A 22,421-nucleotide genomic window follows, 5' to 3' on the forward strand; every position below is an offset into this window, starting at 1 on the left:
GACAACAGAGTGTAGCAGAAGGGATCTGGGAGTCAGCCTTTGGGCAACTAGTTCCATAGCTTAGAGCTTCAATTAACTTCAGAATTTCAGCTCCAGAGCAGGCTGTCTCAACAGAAGGCAAACAAAAGAAATAGAATATGCAAACAATGTACTCATTTGGAGAAAATATGAGAAAAAGGCAGCAGGAAATGCTGAGCATGCAGGACCACCACTTTTTCAGAGAAGGGTTCCAAACAATCTCCAGATTACTACGAACTCTAAAATGAAACTGGTATCTGCATTGAAAAAGCAGAAGAGCTGCAAGCTATATGCTAGCTGTTTATGGAGATACTGGGGTGACATCAGATGTTATGAGGTGAAATTCTAGAGATTAGTGTGATGAATAGCCTAGGTGTATGATTCAATCTCACTGGAGAAGAGGCTGAGACAGTATGAAGTGGAGGCAGAATCCCGGGAGGTACAGACTTAGCACAACCACCACCCAGTAGGTGCATGGACAAAGGGAGAGGCGAATACCAGACACTATCCTAGAGATGTTCCTGAGAGCGTTTCTGTCAGCAACCACTTGAAAACAGACGAAAGACACAGGCATGCATTGAGAGCCAAGGTGAACCAGTTTTGGATGCCGAATACACACATAAGCCAGCTGCCCCTTAATTGCCATCTAAACTACTCCATTAGAGGACATTATGAAGCCACTGGCTATTTGGGAACAACAAAAAACCTTCCTTGTTCATTATTTTGAAAGAGTTACTAATAATTAAATAAATTCATTAAAATTCTTATTTTTTAATAATTAGAGTTTTCTAAAGACAATTGAGCAACAGGAAAAGAATTTGCAGTCTGTAAACTGTTAAAATTCCGGGACTAGTTTTAAATGATTCTTGCAGCCAGACATATTTATCCTCTGAAAGGCAAAAAGGGGTAAATATTTTCTACCTCTTTAATGGCTGTGTTCTTGCAGAACTACACATTTTATTTAGAGTACTTATTAGAGAAAACTATTCAGAAATAAGTATTGTTCATGGTACCAGTGTTGCGTAGATTGCTATAGTTTTGCTTAAAAGGAAGGAAACAGCTTGTGGTTTTCTAAAGTAACAAGACATTCATAACTTAAAATTGTCTGCAATTTGAGCATTTCCAAGAGAGTTATTTTTAAAATCTATAAAGAGGATAATCTGCAGCCCAGACTCAAATGCTCAGGAGGGGAAGAAGTGGTTTAATATCCTGATAAAGTGAACAGCAATAAGGAGAAGTTACTTACTCATACAGTAACTGGAGTTCTTCAAAATGTTTTGTCCCTAAGGGTGCTCCATGTAAGGATGTGTGCACCGCACCTATGCGCTTTTGATCAGAGGTTTTGGCAGCAGTGTCTGCACCCTACATATTCTTATACTCCGGAATGAGAGCATACAGGGAGGGGGGCCACTCTGGGTCCCTCTCAACCATGAAGTCCAGAGTCAAGGACTCCAGAGCAGAAGGGAAGGAGGGCAGGTAGTGGAGCACACACTGGGGCAAAACATCTCAAAGAACTCCACTTTCTGTACAAGTAAGTAATCTCTCCTTCAAGTTATTGTCCCTATGGATGCTCCGTGTGAGCAGATGTCAGAGCAGTGCCTCAGTACAGAGTATGGTGCTGAGGAGGCAAGTGTAGAGCAGATTTAAGACAGTATTGCCAAAAACCATGTCAGTGGAAGCATACATGATAGCATAGTGCTGGGAAAATCTGTGCACTACTGTCCAGGTGACACCTATCTTGGACACTTGCAGGGCTATGTTCTCTAGTATGGCTACAGAGATGGACTGATCCCTAGTGGAATGGGCAGTTAGCTCTAGGTGGGGAATGTATCACCAAAGCTACATAGCATGCCAGAATGCATCCCAAAACACATTTCAATAATCTTTGTGTGGAAATCAGATGTCCTTAGCATCTTTCTGCAAAAGAAAATCTAAGAGAATCCCTGAAGGGCCTAGGCCTATGAAGGTAGAAGCAAGAGCCCTGCTTTCATCCAGAACATGAAGACAGCCTTATTCTCTGGAGGTGTGACACTTGGGTAAAAAAACACTGGCAATTGATGTGAAAGTCAGAAGAGCTTTAGGTAGCAAATGAGGATGGAGACAGAGTCACCTTAATAGGATAGAACACCGTATATGGTCTCAGCCAGAAGTGCTCCTAGCTCTCCTACCCTTCCAGCAGAGGGCTACAAGGAATGAGATTCTGAAGGAGAGATGAAGAAACAAAAAACTCGCCAAGAGTTTGAAATGTTTTTTTTTCCTTAAGGCACTAAGGACTGAATTAAGATCCCAAAGCAGAGTAGCTTCCCTTACGTAAGTGAAAAGGTTGAACAAACAGTTAAGGAATCTCATCATGGTAGAATGAGCGAAAACTGAAAACCCTTTGATTGGGGGGTGAAAATCTGTAATGGCAGTTAGGTGAACCTTAACAGAGTTCATTGACAAACCCATGGCTTTTTAAATTTAGCAGGTAATAAAGATTGTAAGGAGAGACTCCAGAGGAGATGTGGACCATTGGGCACACCAGGCTTGGAAATGCTTCCACTTTTGCAGGTAATTTTTCCTTGTGATGGGTTTTCTACTATTCAGCAGTACTGTCTGAATCTTGGGAGAACACTCCTGTTCTACGCCTGAGATCCATCAAGGAGTCTTCAAGCCCTGAGGTGAAGCATTTAAAGTTTGGGATGGGTCAGGAGGTCTGCTGTCAGAGGGAGGTGAAGAGGTGGTCACAGAGACAGGTGGAGCAGATCAGGGAACAATAACTGCCTGGGCCACGATGGTGCTGTAAGAATGATCACCAGCCTCTCTCGTTTCTGTTCTGGACCTTGAGGAGCCAGGTCATTGGGGGATAAGTGTATGGCAGGAGGCAAGATCAAGGGATGAGGAGGGCGTATCTCAGCAAGTTCTGACTGTGCCCTCCCGTCAAGCACAAGTACCAGCTCTTCATATTGGATGGTGTTGCAACGAGATCTAGTTCTGGGGAGCCCCAGGTGAGAGAGATTTCCTGAAAGACTGCATTGTTCAACACCCACTTGTAATCACAGAGCAATGCTAACTATGAATATGCTATTTTCATGCATATTCATAAAAGTAGACAGAAATAAGTGTTTTCCAACAACTCATATTGGACCTGATTCTGACTAATACTAGTGTAAATGAGGAGTAAGTCTATTGAATTCAACAAATCTACACTGTTTAAAATAGAGGGTTTTTTTTGTTCAGACTAATGAATATTCTGTTCATCGAAATAGTCACGTGTGGTTAAAATGATCCTTTTTCAATCTGACAACATATTTCAAATAATTGCGTGCACAAACAAATAGGTTAAAGTCAAAAGTTTTGAATGTGCTTTCTAGCAACCTTTTACCAAAAACTATAGTGCATTCCCTTCCCTCTAAATCATTTCTCCTATGTCTAAAATGTCTCTTGACATGGAATTCCCAGACTTTTCCCTGTTGTGACCCCTTTTTTAAAATATCAGAATATTTGTGCCTTGCTTAGGGGCTTTTATTTGTTTACACAGGGCCAATTTTATCAAAGCTCGTGCTAGGACAGGTAAAGGTCACTTCCTGAGCCAGCTAAATCCATTGTCCCAGAGAGGAGATTCAGTACTCTGCAGGACAATTTGAATTCTTGTTATGTTTCTTGGCACCAGACATTCCCTGTTGTGAATGGGTGTTTACAAGGCCTGGCATACTTGACAGCAAGCTGGAACTAAATTCTGTGCAAAGACTTCAGTTCTACATCAGTCTGGTGTAATAGATTGGATAAAAACTATGGCAGCTCCATTTAATTTTTTTTTCAAGTGAGTTAAACATGAAAATGAATAGTAACATCAGTGTCTTTGCTATTTATTTTGATATTAAACTTATGTTATGCTGTCCACACATTTATGGTTTTCAGTATGCCACAGATTTTGGTTTTGAAAACCTACAGCTGCATTGTAGGAGCAGTCAAGATGGAAGTTGGAGGTTTCAGTAGCTCACTGAGAATCATCTGGGGCTTTTAGAACCTAGATTGGTATGGAAGGCAATTTGGATTGTGGGTTACACATTAGCTACATGTTTCTGCTAAAATAATAAAGTAAAAGCAGCGAACTAGTTAATTTAGATATTTAAATGCCATCTTAAGTTTCAGTGTTAACACTTCATGGAGATGAATGGGTCAGGTTACAGTGCTAATAGCTATGTTGTCTGCAGTCTCAGGAAGACAGCATAGCATCAGTTATGACTGGTTCCCATTTTCGTATTTACTTTTGTAATTATGAGAATAGGAAACAATTTGAAAGACAGACAGAAAAAAAGTTCAGCTTGTGTAGCACAGTTCTGTGGTAATGGGTGAAAATTCTTCAATCATGGAATAATGATACCCGAGTGTTTTTTTACATTCTTTAGTAGTTTTCCAAAATATGCTGTGATTGGCAATCCGTTACTATGAAAACAACCCCTAAAAAGCTAATATGATTCCAGTGGTGAAGGGGGGAGCTACAGAACTGGGAATTGTAACTATGAAGACTGCAGAGTCATCTCCTTATTTTAAGATGACTTCTAGACTGGGTACCAGATTCTCTTCTCCCCACTAATCAACACTAACCACACAGGTTTCAGAGTAGCAGCCGTGTTAGTCTGTATCAGCAAAAAGAACGAGGAGTACTTGTGGCATTTTAGAGACTAACAAATTTATTTGGGCATAAGCTTTCGTGAGCTAAAACCCACTTCATTGGATGCATGCAGTGGAAAATACAGTAGGAACTCTGTGTATATACATCTTCCCACTGTATTTTCCACTGCATGCATCCGATGAAGTGGGTTTTAGCCCATGAAAGCTTATGCCCAAATAAATTTGTTAGTCTCTAAGGTGCCACAAGTACTCCTCGTTCTTTTTCCTAACCACACATTCTCTCTCACAAACCCATTATGGTAGAACAATTTGAGCAGGGTGCAAACAGGCACAAAGAGATAGACTGAACATGTTTTATTTATACTTTGCAGCATGTACTAATTCTCCAGAATGAGATATCTGGAAGTGATCATTACAAAGCAGATGTTTGCCTAAAGGTACCACACAAAAGAACTTCAGATACACGTTTTTTTCATTTACTGAGATTAGGAAATAGTGGAGGTGAGGTAACCCCACCTTGTTGTAAATGTTGGCAAAAGATCCTTTTTAAAGGTGACCCCTTTATAGCTCTAATTAATTTGTATATTTTTCACTTCTCCAAGTTGAATATTTATATTATATTTTTTAAATAAGGAAATTCAAATATTTCAAAGCCACAAGATCTCGGGGTCATGATCCACATTTTCTGAGGCACTGCTCTAGACTACAGAGCTCTGAAATTCTGTAAGCTAGTAAGGTATTTTTCTACAGGGATGTTGCTCAATGGAAATCTCCACTAGGACTTGCAAAAGGTGGATAAAATTTAAACTGCAGTTATACTTCAAAAAGAAATGGCAAAAACATAATAGTTTACGAATAAAGAGACGGCAAATACTCCCTCCTCGCTGCCTGCCCTAAAACTCAACTGGGGTCAAAATTCAAGCTTTATTCTTTCTGGCTTCTGCATCAACGCTAGTATTAAAAGGTGATATTCTGCCCTACGCCTCTTAGAGTGGCAGCACAGAACTTGCAGCCCAAGGATGTGGGGGAATTAGTGGCTTTTAGGGACCTTTGAACCCTCCTGATACTGGGCTGCTCCAGGAGCTGAAGAGACCTCGAACAAAACCTAGATAGCCATGGGGACCTGTTTAAGTTATGGCAGCCTCTCAGGGCTGCCCTATGGGGCTCCAATGCCCACCACTGACACGTCCCCTCCAGCTTCACCCCTAGCGTTCCCCCTAAGTCAGGCCTTGCAAGGGGATTCTCTGAAGGCAGCCTTTGGCTGTTTTCTGCAGTGCCTGCCACCAAGGGAAATCATCCCCTGTCCATAATGGAAGCTTTTTGAGCCCCTTTTCATCATTCTGGCCATTTTAACAGATGTCAAGGAGCAGGAGTTGAGGATCTCACCCACAGACTCCGCAGTTCTGTTGAGATGAGTGATTCAGTTCATTCTCCCATCGCCCTGTAGAGGCAGCACAGCTAACATGAGAAAAAGCAGAAGTGTACTAACGCCACTGAAGTAGACAAAAATAGGATTCTAAAAACACAGACAGCAAATCAGTTGAATACACTTTTATGGTTTAATTTTTCTTTTTACACAGATTATGAGATTGTTGCAGAAAAGAGTCACTTTTGTATGCAACTATTTCAACAGCTGGTACTAGTTATATATTTAATTATTTGGTCTTTTTGTCTTTGACTGGATGTCTTCACTGACATCCAGTTTATTTTCATCTTTTTCAGTTTTGAATTAAAGCACTGTAACTTGCACTGGCTGAGAAGCCGCCGATGCTGTCATTCATTATAAGGTAGACGTCTATTTTAGGCTGTGCTTTCACCGGGCTAGCATTGTACATGAGATGCTATACTGCAACGTATTTACCATATGGAATATTAAAAAACTAAATAAAAAGCGAGTGTGACCAACTTACTTTAGCATTAAGAGGGCACACTGACAGAGCACTCCTAAAAAGCTGTTCTTCAGACCTCCACTGGTTACTGCGGATAACACAGTGCAGCACGTCGATCAACAAGATTCCTAGTACAGCAGCAGCCAGCGTTTTCTTGAAGAAAGGAGATACAGGTTAATCATCATCGTATTAAAGCTCCTCCACTAGTCTTGGTCATCAGTTTTATTGACTGTTAGTTAGTACCTTTTTCTTCGCTTGTTTGCTCAAGAGACTAAAGCCATACGTAAGTAGCATACAATAGCCAATACTGGGGAGATAGATGACTCTCTCTGCAACAACAAATCCTACTCGGAAGAACAGGTTACTTGCAGGCAGAAAAGGGATAATAAGAAATCCCAGTCCCAGTGTAAGAATTCTGGAAATAAGAAACAGACTCACAATCTAGCAACAAAACTTAGATGAAAAAGTGCTTCTGTTACTATATGAAAACTGTTTAATAATCATTGGGAGCCATTATGTGGACTTAACCCAGAGGTGAGCAAACTACGGCCCACGGGACCCTCGTGCCCGGCCCCTGAGCTCCTGGTCCAGGAGGCTGGCCCCTGGCCCCTCCCCTGCTGTTCCCCCTCCTCCGCAGCCTCAGCTCACTGCACCGCCACCAGTGTAATGCTCTGGGCCGCGAGGCTGCAAGCTCCTGGGGCAGCGCAGCTGCAGAGCCCGGCCTGACCTGGTGCTCTGTGCTGTGCAGTGACATGGCTGGCTGCAGCCGGGCAGCACGGTTGTAGCGCTGCCAGCCACCGGTGCTCCAGGCAGCGCGGTAAGGGGGCAGGGAGGTTGGATAGAGGCAGGGGAGTTTGGGGTGGTGGTCAAGGGATGGGGGTGTGGACAGGGATCAGGGGGGTTGGATGGGGCAGGGGTCCAGGGGTGGTCGGGGTTCCAGGGGCAGGGCATCGGGGGCAAGAAGGGGGGTGGGGGAAGAGGCCGGGCCACACCCCCGTCCCCTAACTGGCCCTCCATACAATTTCCAAAACCCAATGCAGCCCTCAGGCTAAAAAGTTTGCCTGCCCCGACTTAATCTATTCATGTCTACCTCCCACTGAATTTAAATGGCATTAATGGGTGCCTAACTCCCGTGGGCTTCTTTGAAAATTCAGACACACTTCCCACAAAATTAAACTGAAGTCAAGACCTGAATTCCAGGACACAAAATGACCCTAATAAACTGGAAATCATTAATTTTGTTCTTCCTGATCCAAATATACAGGCAATAAAACTGATTACACCTATATACAATTTTTTTAAACTAACAAATGACCAATTCAGGTAAAATTTTTGAGTGTTTATTTAAAAAGCCACCTAAAGATGCATCATAAACTTGTTAAAGAAGAAACTGCGCTTGAAATAACCAGTTTTCTCAGTAGAAGACCAATCAAAGAAGCCAAGCGTTCATGTCAGAAAGCTGGCCTGTTCTTCATAAAGGAGAGCCACCATCAAGGTATCTATACATTACATTAAAATATTTTTACACTAATTTTTATTTATAATAAACTTTTGGGAACTTGAAACCAAAATTGGGTCCGTTCCCCCCGTGTGCTAGGCCTTCACCACACTTTCAAAATTATTTTGTTAGTTTAGAGGTGATCATGAATGCTGGCCTATTGACTCTCTGTGTTGCTGCCCCTCCCTTGGGTGGAGAATGAAGGCAGAAATTTGGGCTTCCACTGGTCTTCCCTCCTCTTCCCTTCCAGGAGGGGGAGGGAGTGGCTTGGCTCTAACAGGGTCTGAGTCTGACCCACACACTCCAGCTGCCATTGGATGATTGGATCAGGGCAGACCCACTGACTGGCTCCCAACTGCAGAGGCAGGGTGAAGAGGAAGTGTTGTTTCTGCCCACTGCTGGCCTGTAGCCATTTTGGCTTTGTTCCAGCCCCACCCTTACCCCCTCTTAGTATACTAGATCCCTAAGGGGCTATGCTGATGGCCAAATTTTATTTGGGGTCTGGAAGGAATTTTTTCCCCTTACATGGCAAAAGACTGTGTGGGGATTTTTCCACCTTCCATCAAACATCCAAGCAGTTTGATTTAGGGATTTATATTACATATGTTGCCACCTTGGCTGGTTCCAGTGGGTGGGGAGGAAGGAGGGAGTTAAGAAACAGTCCTATATGAAATTCTTAACTCAATGTGCTTCTTGGGCATGGGCCTCAAGCACAACTTTGCATGGTGAAGGGGTCCATACCTCGTGCAGTCTGGATCCCTTCATCTCTCCTACCTCCATGAGGGGAATGGGCTGGGACTCTGACTTCTTGCCAGGATCCCCGAGCAGGCCTGGGAGCGTAAAGGGGGCACTGCCCCCATATCCATTGTGAGATTTGTAGAACCTGGACCACTGGCACCCAGTTAAATTCCACACTAGAACAGCCTTGCCAGGTAGTTTGGGAAGGGGTTCCTTGTTGGTTAATAATTTATTAAAATTGCAGCTTCTACATTTAACCATACTCTGGTGTGTGTGCCTCTCATTAATACAGACACAGAAGCAGTGAGAGTATTGACTTAGGCTGTACAAACTGGTAACAGTATAGGGGAAAGGGAAGTATATAATAGATTAACATTTTAGAGGAAAAAATTGGCACTGCAGAAGATGATAAAAATTTGAACAATGGATGGATGGCATTGGGATTAAACTGTTTATATAATTTTAGAGCTGGCAAATTTATCAGTTGAGGACATCCAAAAAGTGCAACCTAAACATAGCATGAGAGATGTTAAATTCTTTTATCATATTAAAGGCTTCTATTTACAGAAGCTTTTGGTTTTCTTTTGTATAAAGTACAATTTCCCCACCACCACCCAATTATTTTCTCAATAACCCTTCATTGATAAAAGAGTAATCACTCTGGGATAGCATTTTATTTTTAATCAATGGCCAGAATCACTACATCTTTTCAAAAAAGGCCCTTTATTACAAAAGAAGGAAAAAAAGAATTGTAAAAAGAGGGGCACAACATACATCAATTACACTCTGCTCTCACCACAAATTACTTTTTACCACCTACAGTGCTAAGGATCTCAAAATGCCATTTCAGTAGGAAAATAAAGCAGCCATCCATCCCCTTTCTACAAGTTTGCTTCCCTGTAGTCAACGCCCAAATTGGGATGAAACTGTAATAATAGCTATAAATATTTATTTGAAATACATTTGCTAGATATTGGTTCCACTGGATTGTTAAAATGATCAGCACTGGATTTAACAAAATAACACTGTACTTAACCTAGTGTGGAATTTAAAATCCAGCACTGTCTCTTACCTTCTCTTATGGCTGTCTTGTGAGCACAGAGCTTGGCAGATCAGGCCAATTAGGCAGAACCAAAGTGCTGCTAGTGCAATTATTCTCCAGTCACTGACTGATTTAATAAGGGGTATGCAGCCCATGGACCAATCAAAACACAGCCACCAGGGACACAGCAGCAACCATGCATTCAACGAATAGTAGTAATTATAGTTTATAGCCTGTCAGTCAAAGGAAAACAAACATTTATTTGATACTAAACTCCCCCCCCACCAAAAGAAACCCAACTTCAGCACTCTTTGTGATCTTTGTTTCCCTTCCGCTCCACCCCCAAAATGTATCTTTTAAAATAGTAAGTGTCCTAACTTAAATGCTACATGATTCTAATTACGTACAGGTCCATTCATTTTGCATTTTTTAAAAATCATATGATGATTTTTTTATCAAAAATGTTTTCTGAGCACAGGATGCTTCTCCTAATCAGGATGGGAGATCCAACTGTAGACAATACTCTATGTATGTGGATCTGGGTGGGACAATCTCCCAAAATACGAGGCAATGTGAAAAAACCCCAGCTTTATTATTGGGTATGTCTACATTGCAATAAAGACTCACAGCTAGTCTGTGTCTTCTAACTTGGGCTCCATCTGCAGGGCTATAAAACTGCAGTGTAGACATTTGAGCTCAGGCTGGAACCTGGGCTCTGAGACCCCACAGGTGGAGAGGGTCCCAGAGCCCGGGCACCAGCCCAACCCCCAACATCTTCACTTCCATTTTATAGCCCCGAAGCCCGAGCCCCACGAGCTTGAGTCAGCTGACCTGGGCCAGCCGCGGGTCTTTTATTGTAGTGTAGACATACCCATTGTAGGCAAAGGCACCAAAAAAACAAAAACAAAACAAAACAAAAAAACCAGGACAAAGCCACGTACCCAGCCAGAACATGGTGTTATTTTATTCAAAGGTGAAGGAAAAGTGCAGGGCCAACTTTCAATATGTGTTAAGGGAAAGGACAGCAAAAGGATTGTATTCCTTTTCCCACGAACATAGAAAAAGAGGGAAAGAAAACACACAGTACATTAAATAAAACCACACAAGATTTACTAAAAAGGTGATTCATCATACAGTCCACAAATACAAGAAACACTCATTTGATTGGGGGTTTTTTTGTTTGTTTGTTTTTTGAAGTGCTGAAGTAAAATTGAACTTTCCTTTTAAAGACCCAATTTGTTTGAACTTGCGGAAGTATGACAGGTTTGTGACTTACTCTCACAAACAAGCTGTCTGCAAATGAAGCTGGGTTGTCTACTTCAGTAAAAGCGGGTGGTCCTGTGCCCATAATTCTCCAGCGCATGAAGAGCATAATGGCCCCTCCAGACAACAGAAGAGTTATCCTGAAGAGGAGTCCCTTTTTAAACAACCCAATGTTCTAAAGGAGAAAACAAAAACAGGACAAATTATTAACACCTTCAGATCTTGTTCCCACCCACCTAAAACGGCAAGAGCTGGAGAGAAGACGGTATTTGTGCATTCTAAATATCGAAGGGAATAAATGTTTTTCAGCCATTGAACCAAATTCTCTGTCACATGGGTATCTACTTGCTTTATGGCAACAATATTTATTACAAATAAAGAATAAGAAAGAAGCTCTTCAGGAGAAGGACTGTGCCTTCTGATTGTACAGGATCTGATATATATCGTAGGGGCTTTGGGAAACAACCAACAAAGAAACAAAGTAATAAAGGTTGAGGATTCCCTTCTCTCTGGTTTAATTTTGTGGTCTTCATTGATTAATTTGAAAAGAAAGACATTGCAAACAAAATTTTTTTGATAATGAATTACAAAGGAAAATTTTTCTTTAAGAAGCATCTCTAACAATCTCTGGAAGTTTAAGTTATTTCTCAAGTCAGTTTCTTTCAGGATTTGAGGAACAGCTGTAAATATGCATACAGCATGTTGGAAAGATCAACTCTCTGAGAATTAATGATAATGTACTGTGAGCATTTAATTTTAAAAACATCTCAATTAAATACAACTGAAATATTTAACTAGCGTTCTGTTTTAAACAGATATTTGTATATGATATTGTTCCAAAACAAGTGTTTTTCTCCATTTCAATCTATTCAATGTTGATGTTGATACATGAAAGTTGCACGGGTAAAAATCAGGGACAAGGAGGAAACTGTGGTAAAATTTTTAAAAGTGTGACTACGCCCAAGTGACTTAGAAACCTACATTTTACTGTAAAATATATTATTGCAGTTTATACAGGATTTATTATGGAGAAACGAGACAAGAATTCCATCCTTAAGACTGCCTCTAGGGTTCCATTATGACCTCATTTTCAGGTCACTTTCCACAACGTGGTTAGGGAAGTTTATCTTTCATGAAAATCATCATGGTGGAGAGAAAAATTTAAAATAAACAAAAGTTAGAAGAAACGTCACTGCTCTTTTGTCCAATTCTTATGCCAAGGGTTGAGGCTTAAATGTGAAAGAGAGGGTCTGGATCTGAAATTGTGATAAAAAAAAGTTTAATGTCTCTTTAGGCTCCTGGGGGATTTGGGGGGGCAGGGGTGAGAAATTGTAAGGAACCTGAAACGGTCTGTATACAAAGACTGATAAATTTCCATGCACAGATCAGAACAATTTCTGGAGGTAGGAGAAGTTAAAATTAATGAGCTATTAATATTTTCCATCATATTTTCATGAAAACTGGCATTTGAAGTTTTCCACACATAGCCCTAATGATTTAAAATTGTAAACCAGAAACAATGCTTTCAACTCTTCACATTGTAAAGAGCTTCACTTATAAAAGGTTTATCTTTGAAGCATTTTCCTCAATAAAACTCTGAAGTGGTTCTGCTTTAGTCCCCTACTAATCCCAAGACTCCTCACTTTTCTTAAGCTGACAGTCAAATTACACTGTTGAGTGCTCTGGCATTCCTTTTTGCCGCTAGAACTACCCCTTTCCCTTGAGCTAGCTCTCTTTGCCCAGATTGGCTGATTCAATTCTACAGAGTCCACTCCCATTTACTGAGATCCCTCTTTAAGCTCCAAAGGGCCTTTCATTCACACTTCATACTTGCAGAGTTTATGGACGCTCCATAGGGCTTAAACTAAGCACCAGAGGAGCAACGGTTCTCTGCAGTTTCACACCATGCAAAGTCCAATGAAGATTTTTCTGCCTTGTTGAACCCTCCACAGGAGGAACAGATAATTAGTTTGTCATTAGTAACTCTCCTCTCTCGAGGGACTATCCAGTTGCAGTCAAAAGTTTACCCAATGCTTGTTATTTCTGGGATTTGCTTGCCATTGCACATGTGACATGCCAGATTCCATTTTACCTGATAATGGATGAATTAGGGTCCACTGTAGACACCCATTTATCCTCCAGTAACTGCCAGTGGATTAAATGGGTTCTCATTCACAGCTTCTATGTCTAGATACTAGGAGGCCTCTTTCTTTCTTGGCAATGTGTGTTCTGAGGGAAAAAGTATTTGAGCTGGATTGCCAAAAGAGAAAATTATTCTCTTACGTAACAAGTACCTTCTGTGCATGCTGTAACTCTTGCTTTTTCTGCCTTAAAATCTGTTTTGTAAATCTGGATAAATAATTCGTTCTTCACATTGCCAATCGGATGTTGCCAACATCCATTTGACTGATCTTGGACTGATTCCATACGTTAGAGACAGCTTTCTTAAATACTTGGACATCAGCTCTTTATATATTGCTGTGAAAAGAGCTATGAAATGCAGGCGTTTAAGTCTTGCTGGATACAGCAATGCTCTACCATGACGTTCCAGATCGCTGCCTTGTTTTGCTGACTCAAATTATATACTGTTTTTGATTTCACTCCCAGCACATACAAAACTGTGAAAATGGCATCTTTTTTGTTGCCTGGACAGCTAGAATGAACTGAGACTGAGCACACTCACCTCCAATGACTTGTCCTTACGTAGTACCTTTTGAATAAGTTCCAAAATATTTAGTTTGTTAATCACCAGAGCATCAAATACAGCATTCAACCCCTAAATAACCAAGAGAAAGAAGAACTCATTTATTAAAAGGGTATTTTAAAAATCCTACTTCTATAGTGAATCACTGTGCTTCTTAATTCTGATTCTGAACTTTTTACAAATGGATACAGTCAGTGCTCCAAGAACACTACAGGAGACCATGCCTCAGCAGTTGACAGGATGCCGCATGCACCCCTGTGCATGGCCAGGCAGCCTCCTGGCCTATGCATGTGTAATGGGGGGCATAAGAACATTACCCCACCTCCTCTCTGCCCTCCCCACCCTTTTTGCAGCCCAGGGTTGCAGTCATAGGGACTAGTGCAATAAAGTAGATTTTTAAAAGGCACCCATCCCTTACCTCTCACTGTGGACCAGTGAAGCATCAAGCATATTTTGGCGGGATGGCTTCAAGTCACCTTTTTCTTTAAACGGTCACACAGGTTGCCAGAGCAATGGCTTAGACAGAGTTACAGAGGATCCAGGCAGGATTCTCACTGGAATCGTAAGTGCCCGATCCTGCAAGGTACTGAAAACCTCTGGCAAAATCCTGTAGATCTCTATAGGATCTGAGGGCATTCAGCCTTTGTTTCTCAGCACTTTGCCAGACAAAACCTTAAAATCAGGAGTAATTCAACTGAAGTTAATGGAGTTACACTGGTGAAAACAAGGTCAGAATCAGGTCCCATATATCCATCTGCTCCAGTAACCCTTTTATTCTGACATGCTATTTTCATGGCATATTCTATGTCAAATACATCCCACCCCCACCAAAAATATTCAGTAATCTTTAACACTTATGCACGAGGGATATGTAGCTAGCATCCTAATATTATCTTTGGAGATGATCTAGTGTCTTAAGGGCTACAAGGAACTAGCAGAAGCACATTGCCAGGTGAGGGTAAGGGTTTCTACTCATTAAGAGGCAAAAACCAAATCCGTCTCTGTCAGCCCCAGGAATCAGAGGGAAACTGGCATGAACCTCAGAGTGACTCCATGCAAGGAGGCCAGCTGGCATATACAGTGGTTGGCTTACCAAGGAAGAGAGGGAGGCAGGAATCCAGTTGGAAAGGGGCATTTCAACATGAGGCACTATTCATTTTTGTGTGTGGCTTCTATGGCTCTTCTTTACCCTTGTTTTTGCTCCCTTTGGCCTGTGCTTCTCTTACTGTGAAACCCTTATCCCTGAGCTTGAGGATGAATATCATCATCCTAACAATGCAACATCAACAAAGACAGACAGAAAATAAAAGCTGAGGCTGCTACTCAAACATTATTGTCATGCTACTCTGAGAAACAACCACAGCACACCTTAAGTTAGAGAGCTACTTCTGTGTCTCCCACACATGCTTTTGAAAGATAGTCTAAAAACAACTCTGCTTACGCTCCAGGATATGTTTTCTGTCACTTGTTTTCTTTATACTCAGAATAATATGAACAAGGTTCTTCATTCCTTAAGTATTCCTCTGTTCTACTACTCCATCCCTACCACTTCTAGCTGAAGCCATTCTCCAGCTGTAGAAATAAACCCCAATTTTGGCATCTCACTAGGCTACTGCTGAAGCGATAGGGTCATCACAAACAGGACGACCTCAGGTGAGTAAAAAGATACAGAAGCACATCAACTCAAACAAGAAGGCTCCTATTTAGATACGTGCTTAAAATAAGGAAGAGAATCAATAAAAGCGGTAAGCAGAACAGCTACTTCTGACTAGGTAGTGTCAACAGTTTTTTGTTTTTTTTTTAAAAAAGGGGGTGTGGGGCATACGAAAACTTCTTTATCAGCCATTTATCAGTCTTGTTCATTTAATCTATGAACAATCCCTTTGTAGATTTGCTGGCATCGTGGGCACAAGATGACAGTCAGACATGCAAGAACACAGGCATCCAATGAGGCACAGACTAAAACTGGCACTCTAATGTCTACAAAGCAGGCAACTAGAGACTTCTATAGGTACATGCAAGCTGCTCACAGAGACACAAACAAGCACAAAAGTAATCACATTAGAAGCACTGGGCCCAGAGCCTGGCTAGGTCAATGTTTAACATTCATAAGCCAATTTTCTTAACAGACTAATGCAGAAGCACAATCCAAGTTGTTTGCAGATGTGGAGAAGATTTGCAGAAGCATGTGTGCAGTAGTATCTTATCGATGCTCAGGACAGAATGTAGTGGTTATGAAGAGACCTTACCAGTACTGTAATTCCTTGTTCTTTGCACAGCATGGCTATTGCACCAAGAAGAACACTCGCCAGTACCCAGAGTGTAGAAAAATGGTTCCCTTCCTTATCTGTCAATGTAAAATATGACATAAAAATGGTACATAAACCTAAATTAACACTAGAACTTTTACTTTATAAAACACAACACTATTTATTTTCTCTCTCGTCTTCTCTCTCATGCCAAGCAAGAGATTTACCTTTTAAGACTAGAAGGCACCAATAGTACTATACTGACATTAGTCCCTTGGCAGTAGCTGTTTAGTGCACCATAGACACATTAGATATCTTCCTGTTTGGTAGACATTCTAGTCTCTCCAAGTCTGGCAGAGGCTCCACATAGGTTTCTACAACATTTTATCTTCAAAGATTACTCCCCACTCCGTAGACACAAGTTTATCATTCCTGGCATAGATCTGTTAATACTGGCCACTCTCCCAGGCTGCCAGAGAATAAGAAAGTAAAATTCCTCTTAATTATTATATGTGAGGTATCATCCATGTGAGTCATATTTTAACTGCTGCTTAATCTGAAAGGTGCTCTGGGTTAAAAGCACCTGCAAGGCTGATTTGTTTAAGCAGTACATCAGAATATTCCATTAACTACTCATGAGGGAATTCTGCACCAAAAAATAAAAATTCTGCACACAATATTTTAAAATTCTGCAAATTTTGTCAATGAAAAAATGTGGAGGCTCCAGTATGGCAGTGAGGAGCAAAGGCCACTGGCTGCATGGAAGTGGGAAGATCACACTGCAGCCCCCCCACACACACACACAGACAAGGCGGTGAGGCTGCACCTGACCCGGAAGCCAGGGGCAGGCAGGCAGGTTCAGTCCAGCAGGATATAATTAGTGGAGGGGCTTAGTGTAGGGTGATCCAGGTGTGGGGCAAGAGGGTTCTATTGGGGCAATCTGGGTGTGGGTGGCCCAGTGGGGGGTCCAGATGCAGATCAGGTTGCACAGGGGCTTGTTGGGGGGGGGGGGTCCAGGTGCTGGGGCAATGTGACTCTGCAGGTAAACGTGGTTGGGGCGAGGGGTGCTGGAACAATTTGTATAGTGGAGGTGCGGAGAGCCATTGAACCAAACTGTAAACCCTCTATATGATGGCAACCACTTCAAGCCAGGGGGTGCAGCAGCATCCCCAGTTCCAGCACCTATGGTTGGGGCTCAGCAGGGGAAGGGTTTGGGTGCAGAGGGCTCTTTGGGGGGGACACTCAGTGGGGTAGGAGTCTGGGTACAAGGGGCTCACTGCGTGGGGGGTGGGAGTCATCAGCGTGGTGATTTGAGTGCAGGGACAGTCTGGGTGCAGGGAATGAGGCTTGATCGGGGGGTTGGGTATGAGGGAGTCTGGATGCATGGGGATTGGATGAACAGGGGAGCAGCTTCCCAAACAATGACCCCTCTCCTCGTGGCTGAGGAGTGATGGAGGCAGGAAGCAGGGCAGGGGCGGGGTTCGGAGTTTCCTACAGCCAGGGGAGGTTTCTGGGGGTGGGTCTGACCTGGGCCCGACCTGGGCCCAGCTGCACCTTGTAGGGGATGAGGAAGTCCTGTCGTCCCCCACCCCAAGACGGGTCTATCAGCTGAGCCAGGCACAAGGTAGGAGCCACCAGCTGGAGCATCCCCAGCCCCACTCTCCCCCATCCTCGGCAGCAATTTACCTCTCCACCAGTTGCTCCAAGGCACCCAAAACAACATGCCCATGCTGCTGGGGAGGGATGTGTGTGACCGTGACCGCTCTTGCAGCCTCCCTTTGCTTCCCCATCAGAAAGTCATTTTTCTGCATGGAAGCAAAGACATCTGCAGGGGACATGAATTCTATGTGTATGCAGTGGCACAGAATTCCCTAGGAGTTAACATTGTAACTGAATGTCACAGAACTCAGTAACTCCAGTGTTTAAGTGGAGGACCAGGAGTGCAGCAATTAAGGTCTGCAGTCAAGAAGCACAGATTATAGTAACATGAGAACTTCAAGGTCAGTGGGAAGATACAGAAGATTACCCACAGATACTACTGCGGACAGGGGCCCTTAAAGGCAGCATACTGCTTGACAGCTGATGCTTTCAGGGCAACATAACAGGCATTTCCAATATCTACATCACAACATGCCCAACTGTTTCAAGACATTTATGCATTCGGTATGTTTGGACTTCAGAGAAGTACAGATGATTTTGTATGACATAACCAAACACGTGATTGCTCATAACAATCCAGGGACATAGATTTTTGAGAGTACCTAGAACAAATTAATGTTTATGGTTTAACATTCCACTGCCATATCCTGTCTTCAGAATATTTTTGTCCAATTGGATCAGGCTTTATTTTTTGGGGGGAGGGGGGAAAAGATGTTTTGGAGGTACTTGGGTTTTTTAAACACAGACACAGTTTGGTGACTGTTTTGGTGAAATTAATGTCAGAAGCAGTATGTTAGAATAGGATAGAAATTATCTTAAAATAATAAATAAGTAGAATAATATTTAGCACCTTTCATGCATGAGATACCCAAAGATCTTTAACAACACAAACCCTGGTAGTGCACTGACTGTGTAGGAAGAGAAACCTTATGTTATTAGCAAGAGCTCACACACACACACACCCTTGAACATGGCACCATTTTCTTCTCCCTTCCAGTTTGGGAAGGGAGGGGGATGTAAGAGAGAGAATGGTGATCAGTATACCATGAGGTTACTGCATATGCTTTTTGAAAAGGGCAATGAGTTCTTTTAATTTCCACCTCTTAGAGACTGGGCTGTGGACAGTCTGGCCTAGTGGCTAAAGCAAGAGTTAAGCCTACCAGTTAGAGCTGGGTCCAGGATGGGCAGAGTCCAGGAACAAGCCAAGGGTCAGTAACGGTGAGATAGGAGTCTAATGCCGGAGCTGGCAGGTCAACCAGAGTCATAAACCAGGGGCAGAACCAAGGATCAGTACCAGAGAGGCAGGAGCAGAAGAGGAACCGTGGCTGGAACAAAGCAGGAGCAAGGATGGAACAAGGGCAAGCGCACCTGCCGGCTTGATACACACTGAGCAGCCGGAGAGCTGATGTTGCTAGGTTCAAATGCCAGCCAGCTGCCGTTCCTGACCAATCAGATGGTGCGATCAATCAGGTAGCCTGCTGTAGGCCAGCTTCGCTTACTGGAGTGCCAGAAGCCCGACTGCTGCAAGCCTTGATTGCTGACAATATTCCCCTTCCCTCATCCCCTGGGTGTAACTCCTGGGGTCCTCAAGGCCTGTTCTTTTCAATCAGGCGTAGTGAAAAGCGTGCAGGTCAGGGTCGTGGATATGTTCCCCTGATTCCCATCTGAGCCATATCCCTCCCAGTCAATTAAGTACTGGAGCCTTCACCAGTCGGTGACAGTCCAAAATTTCCCACACCATGTATTCTTCCTACTCTTGAATGGTTATGGGTAGGGTGGGGCAGTGAAAGGGATTTGCAGTATATAGTTTTAACAGGGAGATATGGAATATGGGACAGTCCTTGAAAGGATTCCAATAGCTGTAGCCTGAAGGTTACTAGATTAATCTGTTCCATAATCTAAAAGGGCCCCCCCAAGTACTGCTGCGAATTACACCTGGTAGGACACGCACACAACTGCTGCGAATTACACCTGGTAGGACACGCACAGTTCGAATCTAGGCTGAGGCACATAAACAAAGTCCACAACTGCAGAGTTCCCAAAAAACACCAAGTTTATTACGCTTGAGCATAATGCCCCGCTGCTAGCCAGGAGGGGACCCCGAATACAGATTATACAAAGGTTATATACCTCTTAGCAAAGCATGTTGCCCTTGTGCATCGGAAACCTTAGCCAATAAACAAACCCTTTTCTTATCTACCACCTATCCCTGCTTGGTGCATTCCTCGTGCTAAACTAGTATGTTAATTACACAGCATGGTCCTAAAGCGATGCATCAGTAACTTTTATTATCAGGGTGGGAGGCCTCACATCAAAGGCCAAGAGATAGGGAGTGAGACACAAAGAACAGATACCGGGAGTCAAGGCAGGCTGGAGACAAGGAGGAGGATTTTCACAGGAATGCAGTATCTAAGGAACACTCCTCCTGGTGCATGATGTGCTTGCTTTTAGACAATGGTGGGCCCCAAACCAAAATGGAGTCACATGTGCTAACTTTTCCTTAACAGTACTGGTGCTCCAGCTTCGTAGATGGGTGAGTAGATTTAAGGTTCTGGGCAGACAGCCAGACCTCATGCCGCACTGAGAAGCTGGGGGCTGGCTGACAGTGCGGACTGGCATATAGTTGGAAGGCTACCTTAGCTTCTTCTGACCAGCGTTTAAGCTTTTGGTGCACCTGATGGATGCAAACAGTAAGGTCAGAAATGGCAGGCACTGGGGACTTGGTGAGGATCTTGGGGGGAAGCGAAGGTGCAATCTAGGCTTAGCAAAACAAGGGGGACAGTTGGGTGGAGACATGCGTGGCACTGTTGTAGGTGAATTCTCTGTGAAAGATAAGCGATGGTAATTAAGAAAGCAGTGTAGGTGCTGCTCCAGAAACCAATTGATCTGTTCTCTCTGGCTGTTGGTTTTTGTGCGGTAAGCAGTCAAGGTATAGGTGTTAATTCTTGGAAGGCGCAGGAATTCCTGCCAAAAATGAGAAACAAACTGGGATTGCGAATCAGAAACTGTGTTGTTGGTAACCTACAAAGGCAAAAGACATTTTCTTCAAAAAGACTGTCTCTCGGGCGGTGTGGAAGCCCCAAATGTGGTACAAAATGCAGCATCTTCATAAGATCCACTACCACTAGAGTTGTACTGTGTCCTTAGAAGGGCAGCAGTTCCACAAGAAAGTCCAGGGCCGAGATGGGGTGGGCAAGGGCTGCAGGAGACACAGTGGTCTGACACAAGGGTCTTCGTCCAGGCACAGAGATCACAAGACCTCATATAAGTTGCTACAGAAGCATGCCGGGCTGGCCACCATAAGCTTCTAGACACCAGGTCCTGGGTCTTGAACTGGCCAAAGTGGCCTGCCAGAGGAGCATCGCGGCAGAGTCTTAGGACATGGAGCCTGGGTGTCCCCTCGGGCACATAGATGCGCTCCTTGTGGTAGAGGATCCCATTGTGGTGTGTGAACGCCAAGTCAGATTGGTATTTTCTAGGGCCCAATGGATTTGAACTGCAAACGATTCACTGGACAATAGGGACCAGATGAAGAGAATTGGATTGCTAGCACCATACTCCACAATAAAATTTGACGGTCTGAGGATCATGGATGGGGTTTCCATGCCAGGCTCGTAACACTTGTCCTTTCTAGATAATGTGCGCACCTTCCCATTCCTTGTTCTGGTAGCGACCATGAAATCAAAGGGTAGAGAAGAGAGATTACTAGGCCTGCTGTTGGTTCAAGGGCCGACCTGTCTTTAGGAATTCCAAGTTCTTATCATCAGTAAGAACGTGGACTGAGAATTTAGCACCTTCCAGGAGATGACACCACTCCTCAAAAGCCACTTTAATTTTCAATAACTCTGTCTAAAACATTATAATTCTGCCCTGGTGGAGTAAATCTGCATGAATGGAAGGCACAAGGATGAAGCTAGCCAACAGAGAACTGGTCCCAGTGCAAAGTTTAAAGCATCTGCCTCCACGGCAAATGGTCTGGTTGGGTTTAGGTGATCAAGATGAGAGCTGAGACGAATCTCTGATTTAGGCGATCAACTACAGTCTGTAGGTCTGGAGACAAACAAACAATGCTCCTTAAACATGGAAGTTGGGGATATGGGCGCCCACACCAGAGAACCCCTTGATAAATCTCCTATAGAAATTGGCAAAGCCCAGAAAGCGTTGTATTCTACAGACTTCTTTTAGCACTGCCCAGTCTGTGATGGCTGCCTCCTTACATGGCTCCATAGCCAATTCATTATGGGAGATGACATAGTCCAGAAACTGCACTGTGTTCTGGTCAAACTGGCATTTTTCCAGCTTGGCATACAGATGGTTCAGGCAAAGCTTTTTCAAGACACTTCATATGTGCTGGTCATGACGTACCTGATCCTCCAAAAAAAGATATAGATATATATAGGAATATCATCAAGGTAAATGGCAAACTGATCCAGTTTGTCCCAGAAGATGTCATGAATAAAATGCTGGAAGGTCGCTGGGGGATGCACAGGCCAACTGGCATGACAAGGTGCTAGAAGTGGCCATACTGAGTGCAGAAGGCAGTCTTCCATTCATCTCCCTCTCACACACATATCAGGTTCTAGGACCCACACAAATCTAGCTTCATAAAAAGTCAAGCAGAGCACAAATGATGGTATAGGAGCTCATGAATAGCAGTTCCGAATGGTCACTTTATGAGTGCCCAGTAATCAATGCAGGGCTGCAAGGACCCATCCTCCTTAACAAAGGATTGGAGTCCCTGCCT

At 43.2% G+C, this 22,421-nt stretch overlaps 1 protein-coding gene across 6 annotated transcripts in view; it reads right to left on the minus strand.

Annotated features, from left to right (window-relative positions):
* The window catches only part of TMTC4 (transmembrane O-mannosyltransferase targeting cadherins 4), a 61,442-nt gene that overhangs the window by 15,998 nt on the left and 23,023 nt on the right, over positions 1 to 22,421 (minus strand). For all 6 annotated transcript variants that reach the window (XM_074963122.1, XM_074963103.1, XM_074963109.1 and 3 more), the window contains 6 exons: positions 16,019 to 16,116; positions 13,749 to 13,841; positions 11,079 to 11,240; positions 9,833 to 10,035; positions 6,768 to 6,939; positions 6,546 to 6,677 (listed from right to left, as the gene is read on the minus strand). In XM_074963122.1, the coding sequence (XP_074819223.1) occupies positions 6,546 to 6,677; positions 6,768 to 6,939; positions 9,833 to 10,035; positions 11,079 to 11,240; positions 13,749 to 13,841; positions 16,019 to 16,116 (860 nt within the window). The remainder of the gene's footprint in view (positions 1 to 6,545; positions 6,678 to 6,767; positions 6,940 to 9,832; positions 10,036 to 11,078; positions 11,241 to 13,748; positions 13,842 to 16,018; positions 16,117 to 22,421) is intronic.

The sequence above is a fragment of the Natator depressus genome, chromosome 1 (genome assembly GCF_965152275.1).
Source record: "Natator depressus isolate rNatDep1 chromosome 1, rNatDep2.hap1, whole genome shotgun sequence".
NCBI lineage: Eukaryota > Metazoa > Chordata > Testudines > Cheloniidae > Natator > Natator depressus.